Source organism: Equus caballus, chromosome 15, assembly GCF_041296265.1.
Source record: "Equus caballus isolate H_3958 breed thoroughbred chromosome 15, TB-T2T, whole genome shotgun sequence".
NCBI lineage: Eukaryota > Metazoa > Chordata > Mammalia > Perissodactyla > Equidae > Equus > Equus caballus.
The window spans coordinates 48,670,421-48,697,379 of NC_091698.1; the positions used below are offsets into that span (position 1 = coordinate 48,670,421).

The 26,959-nt window shown below is 36.6% G+C and overlaps 1 protein-coding gene and 1 non-coding gene across 4 annotated transcripts; one reads left to right on the plus strand and one right to left on the minus strand.

Moving 5' to 3' along the window:
* Positions 1 to 26,959, plus strand: NFU1 (NFU1 iron-sulfur cluster scaffold). 3 transcript variants are annotated; one of them, XM_001491049.7, is made up of 8 exons: positions 1 to 134; positions 2,265 to 2,365; positions 6,497 to 6,632; positions 11,248 to 11,314; positions 14,700 to 14,814; positions 18,699 to 18,759; positions 23,741 to 23,915; positions 26,785 to 26,959. In XM_001491049.7, exons 1-8 carry the CDS (start codon positions 73 to 75, stop codon positions 26,827 to 26,829), a joined length of 762 nt encoding a protein of 253 aa, XP_001491099.1. In that variant the 5' UTR covers positions 1 to 72; the 3' UTR covers positions 26,830 to 26,959. The 3 variants fall into 3 exon arrangements, with proteins under 3 accessions (XP_001491099.1, XP_070091462.1, XP_023474732.1); XM_023618964.2 differs by having other exon boundaries at positions 61 to 1,485; XM_070235361.1 differs by lacking the exon at positions 6,497 to 6,632 and having other exon boundaries at positions 53 to 134.
* On the minus strand, positions 16,128 to 16,234 carry LOC111768249 (U6 spliceosomal RNA). The gene has a single exon (XR_002800428.1). It is a non-coding gene; the product is annotated as a U6 spliceosomal RNA (small nuclear RNA).

Genomic DNA, 26,959 nt, shown 5'->3' on the forward strand with positions numbered 1-26,959 from the left:
TGCGCCTGCGCGGGGCTTCTGCGGCTCGGAGTAAGGGGGAGGCCAGTCCCGCGCCTGCGCACTCGGACAAAGATGGCGGCGGCGGCCCGGCTGAGCTGGGGAGCTGCGGCCGCTGCAGTGGGGCTGCGCACGCGGTAGGTGACGAGCCCGGAGCTGCGTGTAGGGGTGCCGCCGGGCTTAGCCAGCGGAGCGGCCACCGCCCTGCCCACCCTTTCTCAGACAGCGGGGAGAAGTGCCTGTGACCGAGCTTTGGGTCCGCCCCGTCGGCGCAGTTGGGGGTTAGCCCGGAGGTGGGCGGCGGTCGGTGAGGCCGCTCCGCGCCCCGGTCCGGGCGGCCTCGGCTGTGCCTGATCTCGGGCTCTGAGCCCCTGCAGCGGGGAGGCTCCCAGAACCCGGCTGTAGAGACCAGACGGAGGAGCTCCTTTAAAATCGTGTGATCTCCAGCCCTTTCACCACGTACATTCCCTCCCCTGCTTGTTAAACACAAAATCAGAAAGTTACACAATGGGAGAGCATACCCTGTTTCATTTCTCAGTGCAGGCCAGAAAGGGGACGTGACCTGTGTGAGGTCACACAGCTTCGAAGGGAAGGAACTCATGAGAATCCAGACCCAGATTTCCTTCCCGCCACCTACACCCACTGTGTTTTCCCGCTTCATGCGCCCTGCCTTTGAGTTTGGCCTCCCGACGACGTCTGTCAACCTTGGTTAGGTGGAAGGAGCTGTGTAGGTGTTATACCTTGGTTTTGCTTCTAGAACAAAAGGAGGAAAAAGGGCCTGATGGGATTTGATCTCGTGAGTGTTAGGAGGTTTAGTGCTAAGGATGCTCTTGAAGTTTAAATGCATTTCCTCAAACAGTTAAGTTTGCAGAAGGATTTTTTGTTAGTGAACTCGTGCCTCCCTCTCTTATATTTGCGTAGCTGTCTCCCTGAAATAATTTAACTTACCTTTACCATGTTGTTAGTTTACACCCATCTCTGTCCGAATATTTATCCTTTCTGCTGCCTTTCTTTCCCTGGGCTGAAGGGACAAGAATACTGGTTTTCCAGTGTATTTCCATATTCCAGACTGTTCAAGATTTAGACAATGAGCTGTAGATAAAAATGTTTTCTCCCCAAACCTTGAACTTCATTCAGTAAATAATTACTGGGCAACCTATCACATAGTGATGATAGTGGCAGCTAACATTTATTGAATGGTTAGGCCTAGCACTCTTTTAAGCACTTTACCTGCATTATCTGGATCCATCTTTGCAGCAGTCTTTATGAGGGAGCTGTGAGTATTAACTTCATTTTAGAGATGAGGAACGGAGGCCATCGCGCCTGCTACGGGGACATAGGAAATGAAGACCGTCTCTCCCCTTAATGAGTTTGCAGGTGAAAATAATCACAGAAATGTTTTTAAAAGAAGTCATCATATATATGCTTGAAATTCCATAATGACTCCAGTGAAATGAAAATTGTAATGGATAGCAATAGAATTTTGAGGTAAACTGGATTTTAAAGTAATGCATCAGATTTCTAAACTATTTCACTACTAATGTCTCCTTTTATTTCCTTTTCCATTAATATTTGTTTTTCCCTTCTGCCTTTGTTTTTAATTTGGCAAAGCCATAAAAAAAATAGCCAATCACCACTTCTCTATCAGAGTAAAATAACCAAAGTTGCAACACTGGGTTAATATGTTTCCAATAAAAAAGCATATGTAGATTGTTGGCTTCTTGAGCAGTTTGGAGGAGAATAGTACACTTTCTATTAGACTTTTTGAAGCATTGAAATACCTTTCAAAGTAGGTAACATAGCTTATCTCTTTCTAAGGAATCATGGTGGTAGAGACAGAAAAAGAGGAAGAGTTTTCACTGTATTTACAAAATTCCCTTTGAATTTTGAACCATGTGACTCTACTACCTAATTTTTAAAAATTTAAAAAGAGGGAAAAGCAGTTTGTGGTTCTTTGTCTCCTTAATGCAAAGCTAAGAACCTGGGACTCCAGGTTATAAATCACTAACGTAGATGCATTTCTGTTTTTTATACCGGATATTGCACTATCCTGTGTAGTTACCGAGGCTGTAAATTCCCCCTTGAGCTCTTGTTTTTAAATTGTTTGTAGCTATTGCTTGCCAAAGGAAGTGGAAATAATGTGGATGGAAAATGAAAATTTGACTTTGCTATTATTTTCCTTATGGTTTTTTTTTAATATGTGAGAAGTAGAAACCAAGCTTAAAAGATTGTCTTAAAATGTCATTTTTATTTGTTTTTAAATGTAGATTCTGTCATGTGATGAATACATACACCATTAAGAAACAGCCTCTGCATCAGTTTGTACAAAGACCACTTTTCCCACTACCTGCAACCGTATGTAACACAGGTAAAATTTCATCTTTTTGAGCAAATTGTGTTTCAGAAGCTAATTAAACTGTGCTTGAATGACATTCTGTGGGTCATAAAAGATTAGAATTTGTCAATTTTCTATTCAGATGGCTATGAAAAGAACATAGCATTTTTTTTCTGTTATACCATCATACTCTACTGTAGTTATTTGCTTACACATATCTTTGGCGTTAAATTTTGAGAATACTGAGCACAGTGTTCAATAGATCATGAAATCTCAGTATCTTGTGTAACACATCTTCTGGAACATACAGTTGCTCAATAAATGATTTCTGAAATGAAAATATTGTAAAAAGAAGTTACAAATGTGTTTCAAAGAATCATGTATTTTAAGCTATTGCCCTCAATTTTTTTGTGTGGAAGAATCAATTTTTTTTTCCCCCTGAGGGAGATTAGCCCTGAGCCAACATCTGCCAATCCTCCTTTTTTTTCTGAGGAAGACTGGCTGTGAGCTAACATCCGCGCCCATCTTCCTCTACTTCATGTGTGGGATGCCTGCCACAGCATGGCTTGCCACACGGTGCCATGTCTGCGCCTGGGATCTGAACCAGCCAACCCCAGGCTGCTGAAGCCGAATGTGCGCACCAGCTTAACCGCTGTGCCACTGGGCCGGCCCCAAGAATTGATATTTTTATTTTTTTGTTGAAGTCACATTGGTTTGTAACATTATATAAATTTCAGGTGTACATCATTATATTTTGACCTCTGCATTGTGTTCACCACCAAAAGTCTAGTTGCCATCCGTTGCTCTCCTTATTTTGATAAGAATACCTCTAAAATCAGTAAATTTCTACTTTCATCTAGGCCTTAGGCTGTAGTACTTTGAATGTGGTTTTTCTTTTTTTTGTCAAAATTAATTGCTGTTGTTTTGTTGACAATCTTATTGATGTTACATACTTTTATATTCTTTAATAGTGAAAATAGATTTGAAGATAGAAGATTATTGCAATATGAACACTGTCATGTGGTTAGGGAACCATGGGAGGAGGGTGTGTGTGTGTGTGTAAACACCTGCCTATATGTACTTATGAAGCTGTAAGAGTTTAGATTCAGCTCTGGGCCCATCTCCATTTCCATCACTACCTTGAATGTCTCCTTGTGGCCTTACTCTGGAAGGTGACTCACTCTGGCTATAGGCATGAGTTGGATTGGGTAGAGACCTTACCTCCCCTGTGTACTGGGGCAAGAACACGAGTGCCTTGCCTGTCAGCTTGAATCACAGAATAATTTAGACATAAATATGGAGTAACTCAGCTACTCCATGTTAAGCTACTTTAATTGGACTTTTAAATTTTGTAGGACTGAATTATGTGGTCATCTAGGTTTTTCACATTGGAAACCTGCTGATTTTAGGTGTTTTTTTTCTTTTGTTTTGTTTTTGCTGAGGAAGATTAGCACTGAGCTAACATCCATGCCAGTCTTCCTCTATTTTTTTAGTATGTGGGCCACGAGCACAGCATGGCCACTAACCCAGTGTTGTAGGTCCATGCCTGGGAACTGAACCTGGGCTGCCTAAGTGGAGCATGCTGAACTTAACCACTATGCCATGGGGGCTGGCCCTGATTTTAGTTTTTGATATGGACTTTAAGCACCATTAATCTTTATTTGGGAGGAACTTATACCTACCTATTTATCTATTACCTATTAGTACCAAACGTAATGGGAAAAATTATTTTAGATCAGTCTCTCTATCCTCTTGTAACCCTTACAACACCTTCAGGGGCATCTTTCTGGATGATGGACCTGGAAGTCATATTTGAAATGCCTAATTAAACCCAATTTAGACTATAATTGGAATGATTTTGTTAATATCTAGTCAAATTACTCTTTTGAAATAGCTTTGTTCATTGTGAAAAGAGAAAATTTATGTAATGATGTCATATATTTTCTACTTCAGACAGTATATATAGATTATGCTGTCTTAAATTGTTTTATGTTTGTAGTTCTTACCTTCAAATATTTAAAATTTTTTTGTTTCTGTGTGTATAATTTTACACAAATGGATTGAATAAAATAAATCCAGATTTAATTCTTCAGATATTGATAGAGTGCCTATTGAGTGCAGAGATTTTGGTTACCAATAAATTATTAAGAAAGACCGTAAGAAACGATTGGTCAGAATTAGGGTTAAAAGAACCTTATTGTCTTTATATTTACAGAAACTAGTAGCAGTCCTTTCTTTAATGTTCCATCTGAAAAATGGTTCCCTTGTAATGCAGATTTTCAGAGGAATTTATTGGTTGGAGGTATAAATTTTGTGGTTTTTTCTGAGGAAGATTAGCCCTGAGCTAACTGCTGCCAATCCTCCCCTTTTTGCTGAGGAAGACTGGCCCTGAGCTAACACCCATGTCCGTCTTCCTCCACTTTATATGTGGGACGCCTACCATAGCATGGCTTTTGCCAAGCGGTGCCATGTCCTCACCCGGGATCTGAACCGGCGAACCCCGGGCCGCCGAAGGGGAACATGCAAACTTAACCACTGCGCCACCCGGCCGGCCCCGGAAGTATGTATATTTTAAATCAAGTACTTGCACATTGAGGTTATCATTTTTAATTTTTCTGTTTTTTAGAATTTGCCTGGTTACCAAGTCACCAACTGATATCTTTATAGGACAGTGACTTAAGCAAAATGTATAGGAGTTTAGTTTCATTTTTTGCTTCACCAAGGAAATGACTTAACATCAGTTAGCTGGAACTGCATGGCAAGGTACAAAAACAACTCTGAGCTGTCAAATTAGAATCTTCTCTTGTAATGATTGAGAAAAGCACTTCTATACCAACCATATGTTTTGCCAAATTTAATCTCTTTGTAATTTAAAATAAAACTGTTGTTTTTGATATTTTACTATCTTTCTTAAGATATGTGGTATGAGGAGTATGACAAAATAGGAAGACTGATCTTAATATATTTCCTATTATGCTTGGCACTTACCAGCATGGAGTGGCAGTATGCACTGTGGTTACACAAGTCAATGCTGGGGAATTGGCTGGGCTTGGATGCTGGCTGTATCACTTAACTGACTGAGTGACTTTGAGCTTTAGTTTCTTCATTTGTAAGATAAGATAAAAGCAATGCCTCCTTGGCAGGATATAAGGATTAAATGATGTAATTTACATACAGTGCTTAGCACCATGCCCAGCACATGATAATTACTCAATGAATTAACCTATTTCAGTATATTGTTCTAAGATGAGAATTTTTTTTTTTTGGGTCAGAATATTTATTTTCATAATAAATAATCAGGGCCTGTTTAATAGTTTTAAAACTGTTAAAACCCCAGTACTATACTTTTGTCCTACAAGCTATATAATCATAATAGGAAGGTAGGAAATTAAAGATTCTGTTCTTTCTTTATTGCTGTAATGAATTCATTCTCAATATAAACATGGCCTCAGAAGAAACAGAGAAGAAAAGAACCTGTAAAGATAATTCAAAAGTATTCCAGAAAGTAATTCGCATAGATTCCCACTTATGTGATAATTTATAATGTCACTAACTATACCACTGGGCAAGTTACTTTAAGCTTCAGTTTCTTCATTTGTTAAATGGTAATAATAATACTTCTTCATAGGGTTATTAAAAGCTTGAATACATTTAAAGTACTTGACCCTGTCTCTGGCATGTAATAAGTAAGCACACAGTAAATATTAGTTATTATTATAAATTTTTTGTCTTTAAAAGAATGGTAGCACTTTGGAAAGAAGAGAATGTAACATTTTACTGTTTTAATATTCTAGTGATGATGATTTGTGATTGTGATAGCCATTGGTTCTAAGTCACCAAATTGAATACGTATAAGACTCTTGAATTATGTTATACCTTCCTACTTAAGTGTAGGATATTGCTAGAATCTGTTGAGTAACAAAGCTATCTAAATAGTTAGTATTTATATAAAATTCAGTGCAGTTATCCTAAATATATTGATAAATTTCTCTCTTGTCTTTAAAAATTCTTATTTCGTCAGCTTGGAGAATAAAGCCTTATTTTATTTTTTCTAATTTTTCTTACTTCTTTTGGTTCTCTGAAAATGAGCCCTCCATATTCTGTAAATTTGTTAACTGCTGTTTTTTCTAGAATAACATTCTTTCTTCTTTTTTTCTCTTTTAGTGAGATACATGTTTATTCAAACACAAGATACCCCAAATCCCAACAGTTTAAAGTTTATTCCAGGAAAACCAGTTCTTGAAACAAGGACCATGGATTTTCCCACACCAGCTGCAGCATTTCGCTCCCCTCTGGCTAGGTATATTACTATTTTTCGTTTGCTTTTACCAGGAAACATAAATAACTGACTTTGGGGTTAAGGCAGCCAATATTTAGTTATTGCATTTTTATGTGCACTGCATTTTTTTTCAGTGTAAGGAATACTGTATTTTCTTTTCAGTTAAGAGATAACGAAAAATAAGAATTGCTATTAGGAAACCGTTCTCCTGAAAAGTGATTTATTTGAGAGATCTGTAGCATAACTAAATGAAAATTTGTATTTTTACTCAAGAAAAAAAAATCCATCAAAATGATAATATGGTAAATTTCCATCCTAAGTTTTTAAAACTCTCTTTTTAAAAAGCAATGAAAACTTGCTCATTTTATTCTTAAGGATAAATTTCTGGATGTTTAAAAATGGAATTGTTTCTGAAATGTTCCACTTAGAACTAGAAATGATAATAGATATCAGACTAGTCAGCAAAGACAGTTTTTAAATTTACTAGATAAACACATGTTAAATGTATCTTAGATGATAAAGCATAAATGATGAAATTATTGGAATGAACCTTGTTTAACTGATAGCTAGAGATATTATTTACAATAAGAAATATTAGGGGGCCGGCCCAGTGGTGCAGCAGTTAAGTTCACATGTTCTGTTTCTTGGTGGCCTGGGGTTCGCCGGTTCAGATCCCGGGTGCGGACATGGCACCACTTGGCAAAAGCCATGCTGTACTAGGCATCCCATGTATAAAGTGGAGGAAGGTAGGCATGGATGTTAGCTTAGGGCCAGTCTTCCTCAGCAAAAAGAGGAGAATTGGCAGTAGTTAGCTCAGGGCTAATCCCCCCCCCCCCCCAAAAAAAAGAAGTGTTAGAGTCAGTCAGCAACAATTGAAGTTTTTGTTAACCTAAGCCTGATACTGATTGCCAAGGATATTTGGAAAATAAAGCTTAGATAACTATTTCTATACATACAGCCGTTTTATATGTCTCATTTAGGGAAGCCAGATAGATGCTTATCTCAAGAATGGTTTTTTAAATTTCTAATTGATAAAAATGCTCATTTCCTTTGACCTAAACATGCCACTTCTCAGAATATACCTTAGAGCATTTGTTTTTCACACTTTTTTATATAAGCCACACTGAAGAAATGTTTTATATTATGATCCAGGATGAACAGACACACAGACAGACACATATGTATGTACACAGATATACATATATATGTGTGTATACACACACAGATACATGTGTATGTATGTATGAAACAGGTGTTTGAGAGGACAGTTTTCACCTTAGGAGTGTGAAATGCGTTCTTCTGTTTCCTTTCTTGTTCTTTTTATTTTCCTCTGTTCTGTTTTATTTTATTAGATAAGATCCTGGTCACTACATAGTTTATTTCACAACTTACTGGTGGGTTTGAAAAACACTCCTTTAGAGGATACCTGTGTATGTACACAAGGTGTGTGCAAGGATGTTCTCTGTGGCCTTGTTGGTCATGGTAACGAGTTAGAAACAATCTAAATAGTCATCAACAGGAAGAGTTAGGTAAACTTTGTCCATCCATAGTCTGCAGATAATAAAAAGGATGAGGAGGACCCATATTTACTGTCATTGAATGACCTCTAAGACATATTGTTAAATAAAGAAAGCAAGTTGCAGAACAGTGAGTAGAATATGATTATTATGTATATAAAAACAAAAACCTCAAACAACAAAAATGCACTGACAAAAAGATCTGGAAGAATGCACACTAAACCAGTAACAGAGGGTTTGGGAGGAGTGGTCAAGAGGCATTTTCACTTTATATGTATAGTTTGAAATGTTTATATCAAGTATGAGTTCACATATTTTGTATTTTAAAAAATATAAAAGTGAAAAGGCCTTAATTAAGTCAGTTGCAGGTTAGTTGGAGATTATTTCTGTCTGATATTCAGTTGGCAAAAGCCCATTTCAAAGTAGTCTTTTGAAAGTAGCCTATTTCCTGGATTCACAGAATTTATTATCTTAAAAGTTAAGCAAAATCAATCTTATTTTTGTTGTTTTTTTCCCAGAGAATGTTTTTGCTGTAAGCTAGAATGTAAGCTTCATGAGGACAGAGACCCAGCTGTCTTGTCCATCATTGTATCCTTAGTACTTGTACAGGGTCTAGTACTCAGAGGCGTTCAAATATCTGTTGAATGAATGAGTAACTGATTGAATGAATGAATAAAGAGTAGTATATCTTACTTCAGGGAGGCATTTGACTTCTTTCTTCCTATCCTTATGGACAAGACAAAGAAGTGTAAGCAGAGTGTAAACCTGTCTTTAGTGACATGTGAAAGGGCTCTGTCTCTCTGTAGTTGGCATGTTTGTTCAATACTTTTTTTAATCAACTGCATTGATAAAGATATAATTATCAGTTTTTCACTTGGGAGGAATTGCTTGTATGTTGGATGGCAAAATTCAGAGAAATTAAAAAAGTTTCACTAGGCGGGAGTGATAGGTTAAAGCAAATAAGATAAAATCAAACAGGAACAGATATTAAGCCTTGTATTTGAAGTTTTTAAATGAATAGCACAATTATGGAGTAGAAGAATCTGACCTTTTAGTTCTTCATGTTGAATATGATGCAGTGCTCAAAAAAGTCAATCAAACTTTAACAGAGTCATAGTGTCTAGCTTGAGAGAGGTGACAGTCTTTGTACCTTGAACAAGTCAGACTATATTTGGGATATTGTGTTCAGTTCTGGGTATCATATTTTATTTTGGATGTTGACAAGTTGAAATTGTCCCAAGGAAAGTAACCTAAAAGGCAAAGCATGTATGATAATGTTTGAAACTCCTGTTTCAGCTTTTTCCTCCTTTTAGGGACAGAACCTGTGAACTCTTGCCTAAAGCAGTCTCCATGACATGGCCCATAGATCAGGTTGATTCCTTTGCGTGGTCCTTTCATTTGGAAAAAAAGGCTTTGCTAACAGTGCAGATGTACCGAGCCAATCAAAGGGCCTACTCCAAGGTCTGTGCTTGGGTTTATTGGATCATAAGCTGAACCAAGAACCCTATAATTACTTTTAAACTTAATATTGAGTAGTTGTATACATGACTCAGATGACATTGTTTCAGACAAATTCCTAAATAATTTAAAAACAGCAATTTTGATAGCACTCTTGTAATGGTAGACAAAGAAAAGGAAAACCATGACCTTCTTTGGAGTGTCCGCTTTTATTCCTAGGGTTGGGAATAAGGAAACTGCTGTAGAGTGTATACTAGGGATGGTTGATTGGAGAAGGAAGAGGCATTTCAAAGTCCCCTGTAGGGACTTTTCAAGTTATAGTCTGCCTCTTCTCCTCTCACAGGATTCTAGAAATTAGCTTTACTGAGGTATAATTTACATGCGATAAAATTCACCAATTTTAAGTATGCAATTCAGTGAGTTTGATAAATGTGTATAATTGTGTAACCACCACCAAAATAAAAATATAGAACATTTTTATCACTGCAAAAGATCCCTCTTTTCCCTTTGCATTTTCAGGCCTCTTGCTTCACCTCCATGCCCTGGTCATTTTTTTTTTTTTAAGATTGGCACTTGAGCTAACGTCTGTTGCCAGTCTTCTTCTCCCCAAAGCCCCCCAGTACATAGTTGTATATTCTAGTTGTAGGTCCTTCTGGTTGTGATATGTGGGACGCTGCCTCAGCATGGCTTGATGAGCAGTGCTAGATCCGCACCCAGGATCTGAACCGGCGAAACCCTGCCAAAGCAGAGAGCATGAACTTAACCGCTTGGCCACAGGGGCTGGCCCCCACTGGTCATTTTTTTTTATGGCAATGACTTTTTATTTAAAAATGTTTTCCAGCCTTTTTGAGATGCAGTGGACATAAAACATTGAGTAAGTTTAAGGTGTATGATAGAATAATTTGGTATACATATATACTGTGAAATGAGTTAACACATCTGTCACCTTGGTAACTATTGATCTTTTTTTTTTTTCCTTTTTCTCCCCAAAGTCCCCCAGTACATAGTTGTATATCTTAGTTGTGGGTCCTTCTAGTTGTGGCATGTGGGATGCCACCTCAGCATGGCTTGATGAGCAGTGCCATGTCCGTGCCCAGGATTCGAACCAGCGAAACCCTGGGCCACTGAAGCAGAGCACACGAACTTAACCACTTGGCCACGGGGCGGCCCCACTATTGATCTTCTTTATGCCACTACAGATTTGCCTATTCTAGAGTTTCGTGTAAATGTAACCATATAGTCTTTTGTGTTTGGCTTTTTTCATTTAGCATAATGCTTTTGAGAGTCATCCTTTTTTGTGTGTATCAGTAGTTCATTCCTCTTTATTGCCAAGTGATACTACAACATATGGGTATACACAGTCTGTTTAATAATTCACCAGTTGATGGACATTTCTAGAATTTTTTTGGCTATTATAGATAAAGCTACCATAAAGATTCATGTGCAAGTCTTTGTGAAGCATATGTTTTCATTTCTCTTGGGTCAATACCTAAGAGTGGGATTGCTGGATTGTAGGGTAAGAGGATGAAACAAGATTGGCCGTGAGCTGATAATTGTTGAAGCTAGTGATGGGTACATGGAGGTTCTTTGACTTTTCTCTCTATCTTTTTGTATGTGTAAACTTTTCCATAATAAAACATTTTATTTTTATTTTTTCACAGGCAGTTATTTAGGATTGAAGGAGTAAAAAGTGTCTTCTTTGGACCAGATTTCATCACTGTCACAAAGGTAAACATAGGATTATATAATAAGTTGTGAAGTACTTTTAGTTTTTTCTGAATCAGGTGTTCCTCTCTAGAATTTCCATTCTTGGTATATTTTACACATGCTGTTATTAAAAATATCAAATTGTTTGCTTCTCACATTTCTTTTCTTTTTTTTTTTTTTTTTTGAGGAATATTGGCCCTAAGCTAGCATTTGTTGCCAATCCTCTTCTTTTTGCTCAAGGAAGATTGTTCCTGAGCCAACATCTGTGCCAGTCTTCCTCTATTTTGTGTATGGGACGCCAGCACAGCATGGCTTGATGAGCGTTGTGTAGGTCTGCACCCAGGATCTGAACCAGCAAACCCCCGGCCACCGAAGCGGAACATGCAAACTTAACCACTATACCATGAGGCCGGCCCCTCACGTTTCTAAAGTTAATTATTTAGTAGAATTTTCAAGGTGAAATTATCTGTAGTCCAAATTCCTCATTTTTCAAAAGAGAAAAACTTGAGCTTCAGAAGGTTAAATGCAAGGTCCAAGATTATAGCTACCTTATGGCAGGGCCAAGACTCAACTTTGGCAGGGCTAGAATTTAGGCTTCCAAATATTATTTTTACTAATTCTTAATTTAAATTGATAAAGTGAAAAAAAGCAAATAAATAACCAAATAATATATATATATTTGACCAACAGAATGGTTGAATATATATCCCGTTTCAAGGTGGGCCCTTGTATCATGGTGTCTGCACATTCTTCGATCCTGCAGTAACACTTCAGAGCTTCACAGATGAGAGCCGTGGACTGTGTGGTTCTGCAGCACTTAGTTAGCCTCTAGAAGTCAAAAAGTCAAGCTACATGTGCTACCCGTTCCAACAGCTGAGGTATCTGCTAGAAAAGGCTGTTTCTTTTTTAAGTGCACTAGATTAATGAGAAATGAACTATTTAAATTTGGGCTGTGTCCTTTTAAATCTGTTAATTGGTATATAATATGCACTGAACTTAATCACTTGTCAAATTTTGCATCGAAGTCAAAAGTTTTCATTCAGCTCCTTTTAAGCAATTTGAAAGGATTACTCTGAGTTCTTGATGCATCATAGAAGTGGACATACTGGGTTAGCAACATGTTACATCTAATCCAGTATTCTCTTGTAGCTATTTATGTGTGGAGGAGAATTATGATTTTTCTCCTTGGTGGTAATCCCAGTGGCTATGGTTGTTCTTGCAAATATCCCAATTGTAAAATATTTTTCCCTATTGCTTAAAGTGTTATTTGTTCTAAATTCTCAAAATGTCCTTTCTTGACTTTATCAGTGAAAGTAGCACTCCTTCCAGGAGCTCATTACCTTGTTTATTTTCTTTATTGCACTTAACACTTCATCATATTTTTTAAATTTTTATTACCTATTTTTCCTGCACTAGAATGTGAAGTCCATGAAGATAAAGAATGTCCATCTTGTTAAGTTCACCTGACAATGCCTAGCACATAGTATGCCCTCAAAGAAATTTTTGTAGAAGGAAATGATGATGTAAAATTTCCTAAACTGAATTTTCAGGCTACAAGTGGTTTACCCCAAATGTAGGATTATGGTGAGCAAATCTGTGTTAACCAATCCCAAGTCTTTACCAGTTTATAGACGTTTGGCCTGTCTTTGTTATTCTTCAGTTTTCTTTCTTTGATATATATATGTTTTTTTAAAGTATGCTTTTTTGTGAGGAAGATTTGCCCTGAGCTACCATCTGCTGCCAATTCTCCTCTTTTTTTGCTTGAGGAAGATTTGCCCTGAGCTAACATCTGTGCCAGTCTTCCTTTATTTTGTATGTGGGTTGCTGCCCCAGCATGGCTGCTGACGAGTGCTTAAGGTCCGTGCCCAGGAACCAGAGCAGGGCTGCCAAAGTGGAGCATGTCGAACTTAACCACTAGGCCATGGGGCTGGCCCCTGAAAATTTTATTTTGATGAAAACGTGATTATATCTTACAGTTTTATTTCTTGATTTGATTTTGGTAAGTCATCTTTTATTTCCCTTTCCCTTCATAATTTAGTTACCCTTTTTGAAATCTCTCAGCTCCACTATTTTTTCTTAATGAAATGACATAACCAATAAATAATATTCCAAATTAGGACATACATTGATGTTTAATAGGTAGAATAGTAGATTTGGTTTTTCTTTGAATTACCTTCCTCACAATGGACTATTTCATTTACCTGATATCTTCAGGATCGCCTCTTTTCCTTTCTGATTTGTAATTGATAATTCAGGGGCTTCTTTATGCGTCATTTATATTTTTTTTTACTAAATGTATAAGTGTATTTGCAGCTTATATGCTGCTTTTTTTTCTCATTCAACTTCAGAATATTTTTTTTATTATCAATATTTCCCTACTCAGTAGAGCCCACTATTTGCTGAAGATCTGAGGTACTCTGATCCGTCTTGGAAATAATTTATTAAAATGTTACCTAGAATTAGTTCCTATTCCCAATCACACAGCGTCTTCACTAGTTTTGCTCTTGTATCCATAGCAGCGCCCATTTATCTTACCTTCTGTGTGCTGTCTCTAAATTGCTTCTTAATCCATGACAAAAGTAGTCCCTTTTGCTTGTAGACTCAATGTTTAATTGTATTTAAGCAGAGACCCTGGCTAACAGCCTCCTAAGAGTCTAAATAGACTGTATCTAATAGTTTTCTTCCTAAAGAGCTATCCTTTAAAAAACTAAAACAAAACATGCTGCCTTTCTTTTTTTCAGATGTTAACACTATTTAGGTATTTAAGAATCCTATCTTTTTTTTATGGAGTCAACTAGTTGGCCAGATATAGAGGTGAAAAAGTTATGGATTCTTTCTTATGGATACTGGTCTTATTGGTGGTACACAAGTGCCCTAGCACAGTAGCCACAGATAAGACACATTATATGTTTTGGTTCTATAGTTGCATCATTGGATTTCTTCAATATTCTTAAGTAATATATGTTAGTTGAATTTTTTGAATAGTTGTGGGATATCCTGTATATTTGATCAAGTAATTATATCCTATTTAAAAGAAGGGGAAATCTCTTTATCATCTTGTTAAACACAGAGAATCTATTCAGTATTTTAACTCTCTTTACTTCATGAAAAAATGTCGTTTAATCATTTTAGTATCTCCTGTATAGGGCATGGTACATACAGCATACTTGAAACAAGTTTGATGAATGAATGAATGAATGGAAAGTGTTCTAAGATTATGTCTTCTGAAATTCCTTTTAAGTCAGATCCTTTAAGAAGTGAAACTGACATGTATTCTCCAAAAATGGGTGCTGTTGCATAGTACAGAATATATATAGGAAAAGATTCCTAAAAGATAGAAAGTATTGTTTTGTATTTGTCTATGCCTTTGGGTGGAAATATACCATTTTTCTTCACATATTTATAGGAAAGTGAAGAGTTAGACTGGAATTTACTGAAACCAGATATTTATGCTACAATCATGGATTTCTTTGCATCTGGCTTACCCTTAGTTACTGAGGAAACATCTTCAGGAGAAGCAGGTAATATATTCGGTAACTAATATTTATCTTTTTTTTTTTAACTTTTCTACTTTCTTAACACTTGTCTTGATTTCAGAAGTCTTAGGAGTACAGATTTTTATCATTGCATCATATGTAGCTCTAGAACCAATTCCAGAGGAAATGAAACTTCAGATATACTAGTTTTGCCCATCACTTTTGAAAATGTGTGTATAAATTGAATCTGTTATACAAAACTAAATTTTTCTTTCTTTTTTTTTGAGGACGATTAGCCCTAAGCTAACATGCACTACCAGTCCTCCTCTTTTTGCTGAGAGAATGGCCCCTGAGCTCACATCTGTGCCCATCTTCCTCTATTTTGTATGTGGGTCACCACCACAGTGTGGCCACCAAAAAGTGTAGGTCCACGCCTGGGAACCAAACCCAGGCTGCTGAAGCAGAGCATGCCAAACCTAAGCACTAGGCCACGGGGCTGGCCCTAGACTCCTTTTTAAATAAAGTATTAAGACCCAGCCAAAGCCCCAACCCCCATCCCTTTTCCCTTTCAAGAGATGTATGTACACTTGGTTTGTTTTTAAATTTTTACTACACATATACGTCTCTACAGGGAATATATAATATTGGTTTTTGTTCTTAAATTTTGAATAACTTGTGTTATATGCAACTTTTCTTTTTTTGCTGGGTATTTTGAAATGCATCCATTTTGAAAAAATGTAGTTCTACTTTAAGTGCTGAGTAGTATTTCATTATATGAATAAACCACAGTTAGTTTATTCCTTTACTTGTGTGCAAGTGAATTGTTTGTACTAATTTCTATTGCAAACATTGTTGCAGTGGGCATCCTTGTACAAGTCTCTTTGTGCATATGTGGAGAGTTTCTTTAGAGTATATTCCCGGAAGCAGAATTGCTGTATTGAAATCTGTTCTAATTTACATACAAATTAGCAGTTATAAGAATTTCAACTTTCTTATATCTTTATCATCACTTAGTGTCCTTTAAATTGTTTTTAACCAATATGTTAAATGCAAAATGGTATCTTGTTTTAATTGCATTTACTTCATTAATACTGAGCATAAAGGTTTTCATATGTTTATTGGCCATTATTTTTCTTGTCAGTAAGTTTCCTGTTGATAATCTTTGCCCGTTTTAAAAAAATTGAGTTGTATGTCTTTTTTGCATTTATTTTAGCAAGTTTTTTTAAAAAAAATATTCTGGGTATTAATCCTTTGTTATGTATATTTCTAGCAAATATCTTCTCCCTAACCATGCCTTATCTTTTTACTATGTTTAGGACATCTTTTGTCATTCAGAAATTTTTCCTTTTCTCTTTTTTTAAAATATGGAACTTCTGATGAATTTGCATGCCATCTTTGCACTGGGGCTATGCTAATCACCTCTGTATCATTCCAGTTTTAGTATTCGTGTTGCTGCAGCAAGCACAGAAGTTTCTCTTTTGAATATGGTCAAGTATATTTATCTTTTCCTGTGTGGTTTGTGCTTTTTGTACCTTATTTTGATGAGTTATTTTCAGGAAAGCACTTGGAAGAGTGACTACACATGGAACTCAAGTATTAGCTGTAACTATTATATTTGTAGTTGATGATTTTTTTCCTTTCTCCAGTATGATAAAGATACAGACACACACACATTTGTATAATCACCTTTAGATGATGCAGTTTCACTTGTACATATATACCCTAAATGAGTCTTATAAATGTACATAAGACAACACGTAGAAGCATATTTATTGAAATATTGTATTTTATTTTATTTATTTTTTTTAAGATTTTATTTTTTTCCCTTTTCTCCCCAAAGCCCCCCAGAACATAGTTGTATATTCTTCATTGTGGATCCTTCTGGTTGTGGCATGTGGGACGCTGCCTCAGCGTGGTTTGACGAGCAGTGCCATGTCCGTGCTCAGGATTTGAACCAATGAAACACTGGGCCGCCTGCAGCGGAGTGCGCGAACTTAACCACTCAGCCATGGGGCCAGCCCCTGAAATATTTTAAAAATATTTCAGCAGTTAAAAGGAATGAACTAGTTTGGGAGATATCAATGTGAAAAGATATAAAAGAAAATAAGTGATAAAAGAAAATTAAATAATATGTTTATTTACATACTCCTACATATATACCATTTATGCAAATTTTTTTTGAAGATTTTATTTTTCCTTTTTCTCCCCAAAGCCCCCCAGTACACAGTTGTATACTTTGTTTTTTTTTAAAGATTTTATTTTTTTCCTTTTTCTCCCCAAAGCCCCCCGGTACAACATGGTTGTATATTCTTTGTTGTGGGTCCTTCTAGTTGTGGCATGTGGGATGCTGCCTCAGCATAGTCTGATGAGCAGTGCCATGTCCATGCCCAGGATTCGAACCAATGAAACACTGGGCCACCTGCAGTGGAGTGAGCGAACTTAACTACTCGGCCACAGGGCCAGCCCCCCAGTTTTATACTTTTACTTGTGGGTCCTTCTAGTTGTGGCATGTGGGATGCCGCCTCAGCATGGCTCAATGAGCGGCACCATGTCTGCGTCCAGGATCCAAACCAGTGAACCTTGGGCCGCCGAGGTGGAGCACGCAAACTCAACCACTCTGCCATGGGGCTGGCCCCTATGCAAATTTTTAAATACATGAAACAGTTATATGTGTTCTTGTTGGATATATATATCTATATTTGTAAAATTGATATAATGTTTGAGAGGCATTTGACTATATCTACCAAAATTTAAAAATACACAAGCCTGTTGACCCAAATATCCCACCACTAGGAATTTATCTCATAGACATATTTGCAAAAGTACACTGATGCATACTTTACACAAGCATGTATGCTCCAGAATTGTTAGAAATAGCAGCAAATTGGAAAAAATGGAAATAAGAAATTAGCTAAATGAAGACAAATCTATACAAAAATTACTATGCACTTATTTTAAAAATTGAGCCATATCTGTATATGCTGATATGGAAAGAGTTTTAAGGTGTATCAAATACAAAAAAAACAAGATATAGAACATTGTGATCTCATCTGTGTAAATGTACACATGTAAATGTAAACATGTACTAGAAGGATGTATACTAAACTCATGATAATGATTGCCTATGGAAGAGATGGTGTGCAATGGCACTTAGGTTTGCTGATGTAAGAGAATTTTAGCTTTATTATATTTTATTTCTTTTATTAAAAAAAGTCTCAAAGTTAATATAATTTAATGTTAGTAGTTGTTATGTTGTTGCCAGAACTCTAGTTTGTTATAATGTAATTTGAATTATCTACATTTATAGTTTTCCTAAAGGTAAATAAATTTCTCAAAGAAAAATTTTTAAACCCATAAAAAGGCTTTAGTGAACATCAGTATATAACCTTACAAAATAAAAAGAAAAAATGAAAAAAACCAACTTTTTTCTCAGATTTGTAGGACTTTTTGGAAATTTCCATGAGGCTTATATCTCTATTTAGTATGATTGTCATTTTGAAAACCACCAAACTGAGAAATTAAAAATGTAACTTAATTTAGAAAGTAGGTGTACCTTTTGTCTCAAAGTTTCCATCAAAATCCGGACAATCTCTCTCTCTGCGACTTTTCAATCCTTGAAAATGATGAAAGTTTAAAAATTTATTGGCCAAAAAATTCAAACCCTAACGTCATCAGTAGATCAAGTTATTTCGGTATACCCACCTTTATCACCAAACGTTGAGTTGATCAGTTCTCCTTAACTTTTCTTCAGAGAATCGAATGATCTTTCCATTTCCCCAAAATCACTTACATCACCATACCAAGTTACATATTCTATGCTTTTATTTTTTTAATGAGATGTTAAGTTAAAATCATCATGTTTTAATACTTGTACTTGCAAGGATATAAAATTTCTGCTGTTGATATGTTTTATTTTTCATTGTTTCTAGGATCTGAAGAAGATGATGAAGTTGTGGCAATGATTAAGGAATTGTTAGATACTAGAATACGGTATGTGCTCATCTTTCTACCTGAGAGTAAATATATTACAGAGCCAATTTTTGTTATAGCAGTATACTTTTGGTTGTTTATGAAATTATAGTAGAGTTCCAAAATAAGTATACCTTAATGTAAAACATGATAGGTAACCATAACAATTTAATTTAAAGCCTGTACATTCTCTATATTCACTCAAAATTTTAAAACACTCAATCTATCTAAACATAGCCAATGAAGGAATTTGTCTTTCACAGTCACCATTTAGGTTTGATATTGTTATAATAGGAAATTCCTTTGAAAGAAAAAGTGACTTGGTGCTTGGGAGGATTGTGAGGAGAGAAGGATCCCCTGTTTCCAGGCTGTTGCCCATAAAGAATAAATTTAAATGAGTAGAGAACCACAGGCTTCCACTTTTTCTTGTAGCAGACCAATGATCCTGCTGAGAGCTCCCAGAAAGGGTAGATAATATGCAATAAAGAAAAATTGGGGGGCTGGCCCTGTGGCCGAGTGGTTAAGTTTGCACACTACACTTCAGTGGCCCAGGGTTTTGCCGGTTTGGATCCTGGGCATGAACATGGAACCGCTGGTCGGGCCATGCTGAGGCGGTGTCCCACACGCCACAACTAGAAGGACCCACAACAATAATATACAACTATGTACTGGGGGGACTTGGGGAGATAAAAGCAGAAAAAAAAAAGATTGGCAACAGTTGTTAGCTCAGGAGCGAATCTTTAAAAAAAAAATAATTGGTTTGAAGGCAATTAGATAGCTAGGCCTAAGCAAACAAGATCCTGTAGGAGAGGGAAGCACATGGAGGCTTCCCTTGGGGCATTTGCTGATTCTTCATGTGAGGCTAGAGTAAGAGAAGTTGTGTAGAGCATAGCTGCTAAGAATCAGAAACCATTTAGCTTTTAGAAAATTTGTTGAGATGGGAAGACAAAAATTGAAATTCTAGATTATTAATGAAGCTTTGACTTAAAGGGTCAAAATCCCAGAGAGAAGAAAAGTTAAGAAAAAGTAAGCCTAAAATTACAGAGGTTCTCCCCACGAGGTATCTACTTATTCTTAGCTGTGTAGGGGAGCTGACTAAGAAGTCAAACAAAAAGCAGTTGGAAAGCTGAATAGAGTTTGGTAGATTTATGGTGCTAGGGGTGACAAAAATTGGAATTTAGGATCTGTCAAGGAAGGTGAGGTCTCAAGAAACAGCCTCTCAACTGGGCTCCCTAGAGGACTGTACCCTTGAAATGGGAGCAAGCCAGTGGTAGACCAAGCCTTATAAAACTGTAGTCCAGTATTGAGTGAGCTTGAGTCTACCGTGGATTGAACTGCTGCCAGAAGATAGGATGAATCCTTTCTGATGTAGTATAATCCCAGATCACTTCGGTTTTTCATGCACATTGTCCATCATTCAGTTACAAATCATAGGCATACCTACAAACTGGACCAAGAGAAAATAAAACAGATCCATGGGTAACCTTGATATTAGAGTTATCAGACATGGCCTTTAAAATAACTGTGATTAACATGTTCAAGAAAATAGAAAACAAGATGAAGAATTTCATCGGAGAACTGGAATCTATAAAAATAGAAGTAGTAATCCTGGAACTAAAAAGTGTAATAACTGAATTTAAGAACTCGTTAGATTAGTGGAACATCACAGATGCTGCTGCAGAGAAGATTAGTGTACTGGATAGAGGTCAGTAGAAAATATCCAGATTGAAGCACAGAAAAGAGAATGGAAAATACAGGAAAAAGCGTGAGAGACGTATAATACATGACAAAAAAGGTCTTAGAATGTCTTGTAGAGCTTTTAATATAGCTAGAATAAAAATACATGACAAAAATGTAACAGGTGGTGAGTTTAAGAGGAGGCGTTCTACAATCTTAGCATTATCTGGGAATTGATAAAAGTACTAATTTAGGGGCCGGCCCGCTGGCACAGCAGTTAAGTTCGCACATTCTGCTTCGGAGGCCTGGGGTTTGCTGGTTCGGATCCCAGGTGCGGACATGGCACCGCTTGGCAAAAGTCATGCTGTGGTAGGTGTCCCAAATATAAAGTAGAGGAAGATGGGCATGGATGTTAGCTCAGGGCCAGTCTTCCTCAGCAAAAAGAGGAGGATTGGCAGCAGTTAGCTCAGAGCTAATCTTCCTCAAAAAAAAAAAGTGCTAATTTATATTAGAGACTAAGAAACCAAGTAGGCATCTTGTGGGGTAAACACCAAATGAATGGTAAAAGACCATATAGCCAACAAGCCAACAGAGGAAAAAATGGAATAATAAAAAAATACTTGATCCAAAATAATGAAAAATAGTAAGATGGTAATATAAGCCCAAAGATGTTAGTAGTTGTATTTTAATGTACATAGGTTGATTAACAAAAAATAAAATTGTCAGATTGGTTATTAAAAAACAACCATTTATATGCTGCTTATATGAGATATACACCTTAAATATAAGGACACAAAACAGAGTGAAAGTAAGAAGATGGAGAAATGTATAGCATGAAAAGAATGAGTAAGAGAAAGCTGATCTAGTTATACAGATATCAGACAAAATTATTTTATAGCTAAAGACATTACTACTGATAAAGAGAAATCTTTCATAATAATAAAAGTGTAATTTTTATCAGGAATATATACTAACTTTAAACTTGTATGTATCTAATAGCAGCTTCAAAATAAATGAAGAGTATTTGTTAGAACTGAAAGTAGAAATAAATAATCCACAGTCATAGAGGGAGACTAACACGCCTCTCTCAATAACAAATAGAGAAAGCATATAAAATGGTGAGTTAAGATAGGGGTTTTATACACGTGATTAACAAACGACTAAATTGACACATACAGAACATTACACTCAACAAGAACAAAATATTTATTCTTTTCAAGTTTACATGGAACATTTGCTAAAATAGACTATTTTGAATCATAAAGCAACTCTGGACAAATTTCAAAGATTGAAATAATTGAGAATATTGTTTTCTACAGTGGGATTAAGCTGGACATCAGTCACTAACAGGTAACTAAAAAATATTCATATATTTGGAAACTAAACAGTGCTTTTCAAAAAGATCCATAGTCAACAAAGAAATCACAAAGGAAATTTAAAATAGGAGAATATCTGCATGACCTTTGGGTAGGCAAATTTTTTTCTGACAGGAAACAAGAAAAATCAAGGAAAATACATATAAATTGTACTACAATAAAATTATGACTTCCTCTTTTTCAAAAAACACCAGGTCCAGGGAAGAAGCAAAGCACAAAGTAGAAGATATTTATAATACATATATGACAATATGTTTTAACACACCTACAAATTGTTAAGAAAAAGGCAAACAGTCAAATAGAGACTGGAGCAGTCTCTTCATGAAAGCACTGGAGTAGGAATTCACAAAAGACAGTAACCAAATGGCCACTAATCATGCAAAAATGCTCGACTCCATTAGTCGTTATGAACATTCAAATTAAAACTACAATGAAATATCACTGCCAATCCATTAGAAGGGTTAAAATCACTAAGACTGACAATACCAGCTGTTGGTGAGGATGTGGAGCAACAAGCACTCCTTTACTGCTGGTGGAAATGTAAGTTTATATAACTTGGGAAAATTGTTTGGCAGTGCAGTATCTACGAAATCTGGACATATGGGTATTCTTGATCCAGCAATTCCACTTTCAGGTATATTCCCAGTAGTAAGATCTGTGTATACCGAAAGACATTTGCAAGAATCTTCATAGCTATACTATTTGTAAAAGCCCGAAATTCGTACTAACCCAAATGTCCATCAACAATAGAATGGATAAATTCTGGCGTATTCACTTAACGGAATACTATGCAGCAGTGAGATTGAATGAACTATGTGGCTGAATCTCATAAAGAGCAAAAGAAGCCAGATACCAAAGAATAAATACTGTACTTTCGAGATGGAATCTATATTTATAAATTATAAAGTTAAAAAAGTAAAATTATAAAGTTAAAAAACAGATGACACTAATCAATAGTGATAGCAATTATGATAATGGTTACCTTTGGTTGGGAGGAATAATCAGAAGGAAGCACAAGGGGGACTTCTGAGATGCTAGTTTTATTTCTTGGTCTGGGACAAATGTGTGTTCATGTTGTGAAAATTCATTGAATTGATCAAGCATGATGTATGGATTTTTCTGTATTAATGCCATTTTTCAATGAAAAGTTTACCTGAAAAAAAAAGCCAGAATGTGTCCTTCTCCCTCTGTTCACCCAAAAGAAGTGAATGAGTATATCTTAGGTAATCGCTATGATTATTAGGAAATTTGAAATCTTGGGCCAGCCCTGGTAGCCTAACGGTTGTTTGGCGTGCTCCACTTCAGCAGCCCAGATTTGGTTCCTGGGCACAGCCCTACACCACTTGTCTGTCAGTGGCCATGCTGTGGTGGTGGCTCACATACAAAAAGAGGAAGATTGGCAGCAGATGTTAGCTCAGGGCTAATTTTCCTCAGCAAAAAAAAAGGAAATTTGAAGTCTTAAATGCCAGAGAAGATTATTAATAAGCAAGATTATGATTTAATAGAGCAAATATTTGTATGAATGAATTTTGACATTTTATCTGAAAGTAAAAAAATGTTACAAATGAGACTAGCCACAGTTACTGTTCTCTGTTATAAAGATTTTATTTTTTTTCCTTTTTCTTCCCAAAGCCCCCCAGTACATAGTTGTATATTCTTCGTTGTGGGTCCTTCTAGTTGTGGCATGTGGGACGTTGCCTCAGCGTGGTTTGATGAGCAGTGCCATGTCCGCGCCCAGGATTCGAACCAACAAAACACTGGGACGCCTGCAGCGGAGCGTGCGAACTTAACCACTTGGCCACGGGGCCAGACCCTATTGTTCTCTATTATAAAAGTAGCTCTGACTTTGTGAATTTTACCAATAGAAAATCTAAGCTCTGAGTTGTATTAAATTTTTTCAACAAAACTTCTGTTCTTTTAAATATATCACAAATATTCCGTGACCACAGGCCAACTGTGCAGGAAGATGGAGGAGATGTAATCTATAAAGGCTTTGAAGATGGCATCGTCCAGCTGAAACTCCAAGGTTCTTGTACGAGCTGCCCCAGTTCAATCATTACTCTGAAGAATGGAATTCAGAACATGCTGCAGTTTTATATTCCAGAAGTAGAAGGCGTAGAACAGGTATGTCAATATTATATGGCAGTTCGGATTTACTATTAAAATAAATATTTGAAAAGAAAAGAGATTCATGACCCGTCATTTTCTTCAAGGGCTGGATCTTTGTGTTGCAACTGTTATGAGACTTGAAGCCTCCTTATTTTATTTTATTTTTTTATTTCTTTTTTCTTTTTTTTTTTGTGAGGAAGATTGGCCTTGAGCTAACATCTGTTGCCAATCTTCCTATTTTTGCTTGAGGAAGATTGGCCCTGAGCTAACATCTGTGCCAGTCTTTCTCTATGTTGTATGTGCGATGCCACCACAGCATGGCTTGATGAGCCATATGTAGGTCTGCGCCTGGCATCTGAACCCATGAGCCCTGGGCTGCCAAAGTGGAGCACGCACACTTAATCACTCTGCCACCAGGCCGGCCCAGAAGGCCCCTCCTTATTTTAGAATTATCTTGTGTTATGAATACCTACTATGTGCCAGGCATTTTTACAAGTATTACCTCATTTAATCTTCTAACAACACAGCATATTAAGTAGTAGCACTCCTAGTAGTGTTACTGAGTCATTTCCATTTTGTATATAGGAAATTGAGATTTACAGGGCATGCTGCTGCGCTAGTTGTAGAAGAATTATGAAAATGGGATTCAAAGCGTCATGGAATTTTACAGATGAGATTTGGAAGTCTGGTGGAAGAGCTCCACTACATCATATTTATCCACTTCTTGTTCTTAAACATGCAGGCAAGAAGCTCACTGAGAAATCGTACTTTGTTGTACAGTAAAACAGTACCGAGTAGAGTTATAGAGCTTTACCTCTCACCTGATGTCAAAATTTTTTCTGCCCCAAGAGACCTAAGGAATACCGCAAAGCCCATTCTCAGCAGTAATAGTTATCCTCATTGCATGATTCTCAACCAAGAGGCATGGCCTTATGGAGAGAGGTTCTCACGGAGGGAAAGAGGGTGTGCAAATTAGAAATTTGAGAAAAGTCTTCAGGTAATTCTGTGCCTTTAAGGAGAGGGAATCTCTTCTCAGCTCCTTTGAGAATTACACATCTCTGGGTAGTATTAAAATCTGTCCTTTTGGTACAATACATGCCATCTCCTCTTTGAAGTCCTTATCAGTCCTCTGCTTGGAATTGAGCTCTACTTTGGTCCAAAGCCTCTTTCTGTGTGTCTGTTTCAGCCTTATGTTTATGGGTAAGTTTCTTGAGAGACCTGTAGTCATATCTAGGTCTTTGTGTTCTGCAGCCCTTAGCCCTATGTGTTATAAGTGTTTTATACATAGTTTGTATTAAATAAATGTTTGAAAATATTCCAAATTTAGGAATATTTTGCCTAAAATACGAGTTGATTGACAAAATTCTTTGGATTGGGTGTTGCTGAGATTGAATATTAAATATCAATTTCTTGGAAGTAAATATCCATTTTTACTCAACCCTGAAAAGGAACTATGAGAGAATTATTTTTCCATTGATTGTCTCACATCAGAACCAGGTTCTTTTAGATTTTTTTTTTTTTTTCCCAAAGATTTTATTTTTTCCTTTTTTCTCCCCAAAGCCCCCCGGTGCATAGTTGTATATTCTTCGTTGTGGGTCCTTCTAGTTGTGGCATGTGGGACGCTGCCTCAGCGTGGTTTGATGAGCAGTGCCATGTCCGCGCCCAGGATTCGAACCAACAAAACACTGGGCCGCCTGCAGCAGAGCACGCGAACTTAACCACTCGGCCACGGGGCCAGCCCCTCTTTTAGATTTTTTTAAGAAATTTATTTTTGTTCCTTTATGCTCTATATACCTTTTTAAAAAATTATATTAGGGGCTGGCCCCGTGGCTGAGTGCTTGAGTTTACACGCTCCGCTTTGGCAGCCTGGGGTTTCGCCGGTTCGGATCCTGGGCATGGACATGGCACTGCTCATCAGGCCATGCTGAGGCAGCATCCCATGTAGCAGAACCAGAAGGACCCACAACTAGAATATACAACTATGTACTGGGGGGCTTTGGGGAGAACAAGAAGGAAAAAAAAAAAGATTGGCAACAGATATTAGCTCAGGTGCCAATCTTAAAAAAAAAATTATATTAGTTGACACTTGGTGGATTGACAAAGGAACATATTTTTTAGGGTGGGGTGATGAATTGGCAGTCAGATTATAAACTTGAATTAGCATTTAATTGTAGTAGGTGCGGTGAAGAGAAAAAAAAGTTCTTAGGCTTACATAGCTCTTTTCCTCTCCAAGGGAGTTGATCTTTATTATCTGAGTAATATATTAACTCACGAGAAGATATTAATCTTTTCATTTTTTTCTTCAAGTATTCATTAGTATTTTCCTTCACTTATTAGAAATGAAAGCCTTCACATTTTTCTAAGGTTTAAAATGAATTTTTATCTGAGTAAGACCAAAATAATTAGTTGCTACTATGATATTTTGTTTCTTTACTTTTTTTAGAGATTCATTTTTCTGATATATAATTGTACAGTAACAGTTTGGTATAGCCCCCCAGAATGTATTTAAGTAAGTGAGATGCTTTTTAAAAAAACAAAAAAAACGTCAATTACATTGGTCTTATGGCTAGGAAATACTAGTTAATTGTTATAGTCTTCTCTGTCCAGCTGAGACGCTGCTGTTGGAAGCCTCTTTGGGGACAGGAAAAGAGTCCAGTGCTTTAATTGATTTGCTGACATTCAGTTTGCTTTTATGTTGTTAGAATACCAAGTTATGATGCAAACTTTGTGCTTTGGGAGCTGTTGATAGATTTATTCTTATTGGATTGACATACATCGTTATAGAGTAGAGTATTTCAGTTAAGTAAGTAATATTAAAATCAGGAAATAGCAATTCCTAATCCTTTTCTTAAGTATTAAATTCTCTTTGTTTTTTTGTTTTTAGGTTATGGATGATGAATCAGATGAAAAAGAAGCAAACTCACCTTAAAATAATTTGAGTTTTCTTTGGGCTCAGCAGTTGGACTTGTTGATAATATATATCAAGCTTTTATTATTAATCTGCTAAGGAACTTGAGGATTAATAAAATATGCCCTTTCTTCAGAGAATGCTACATAAA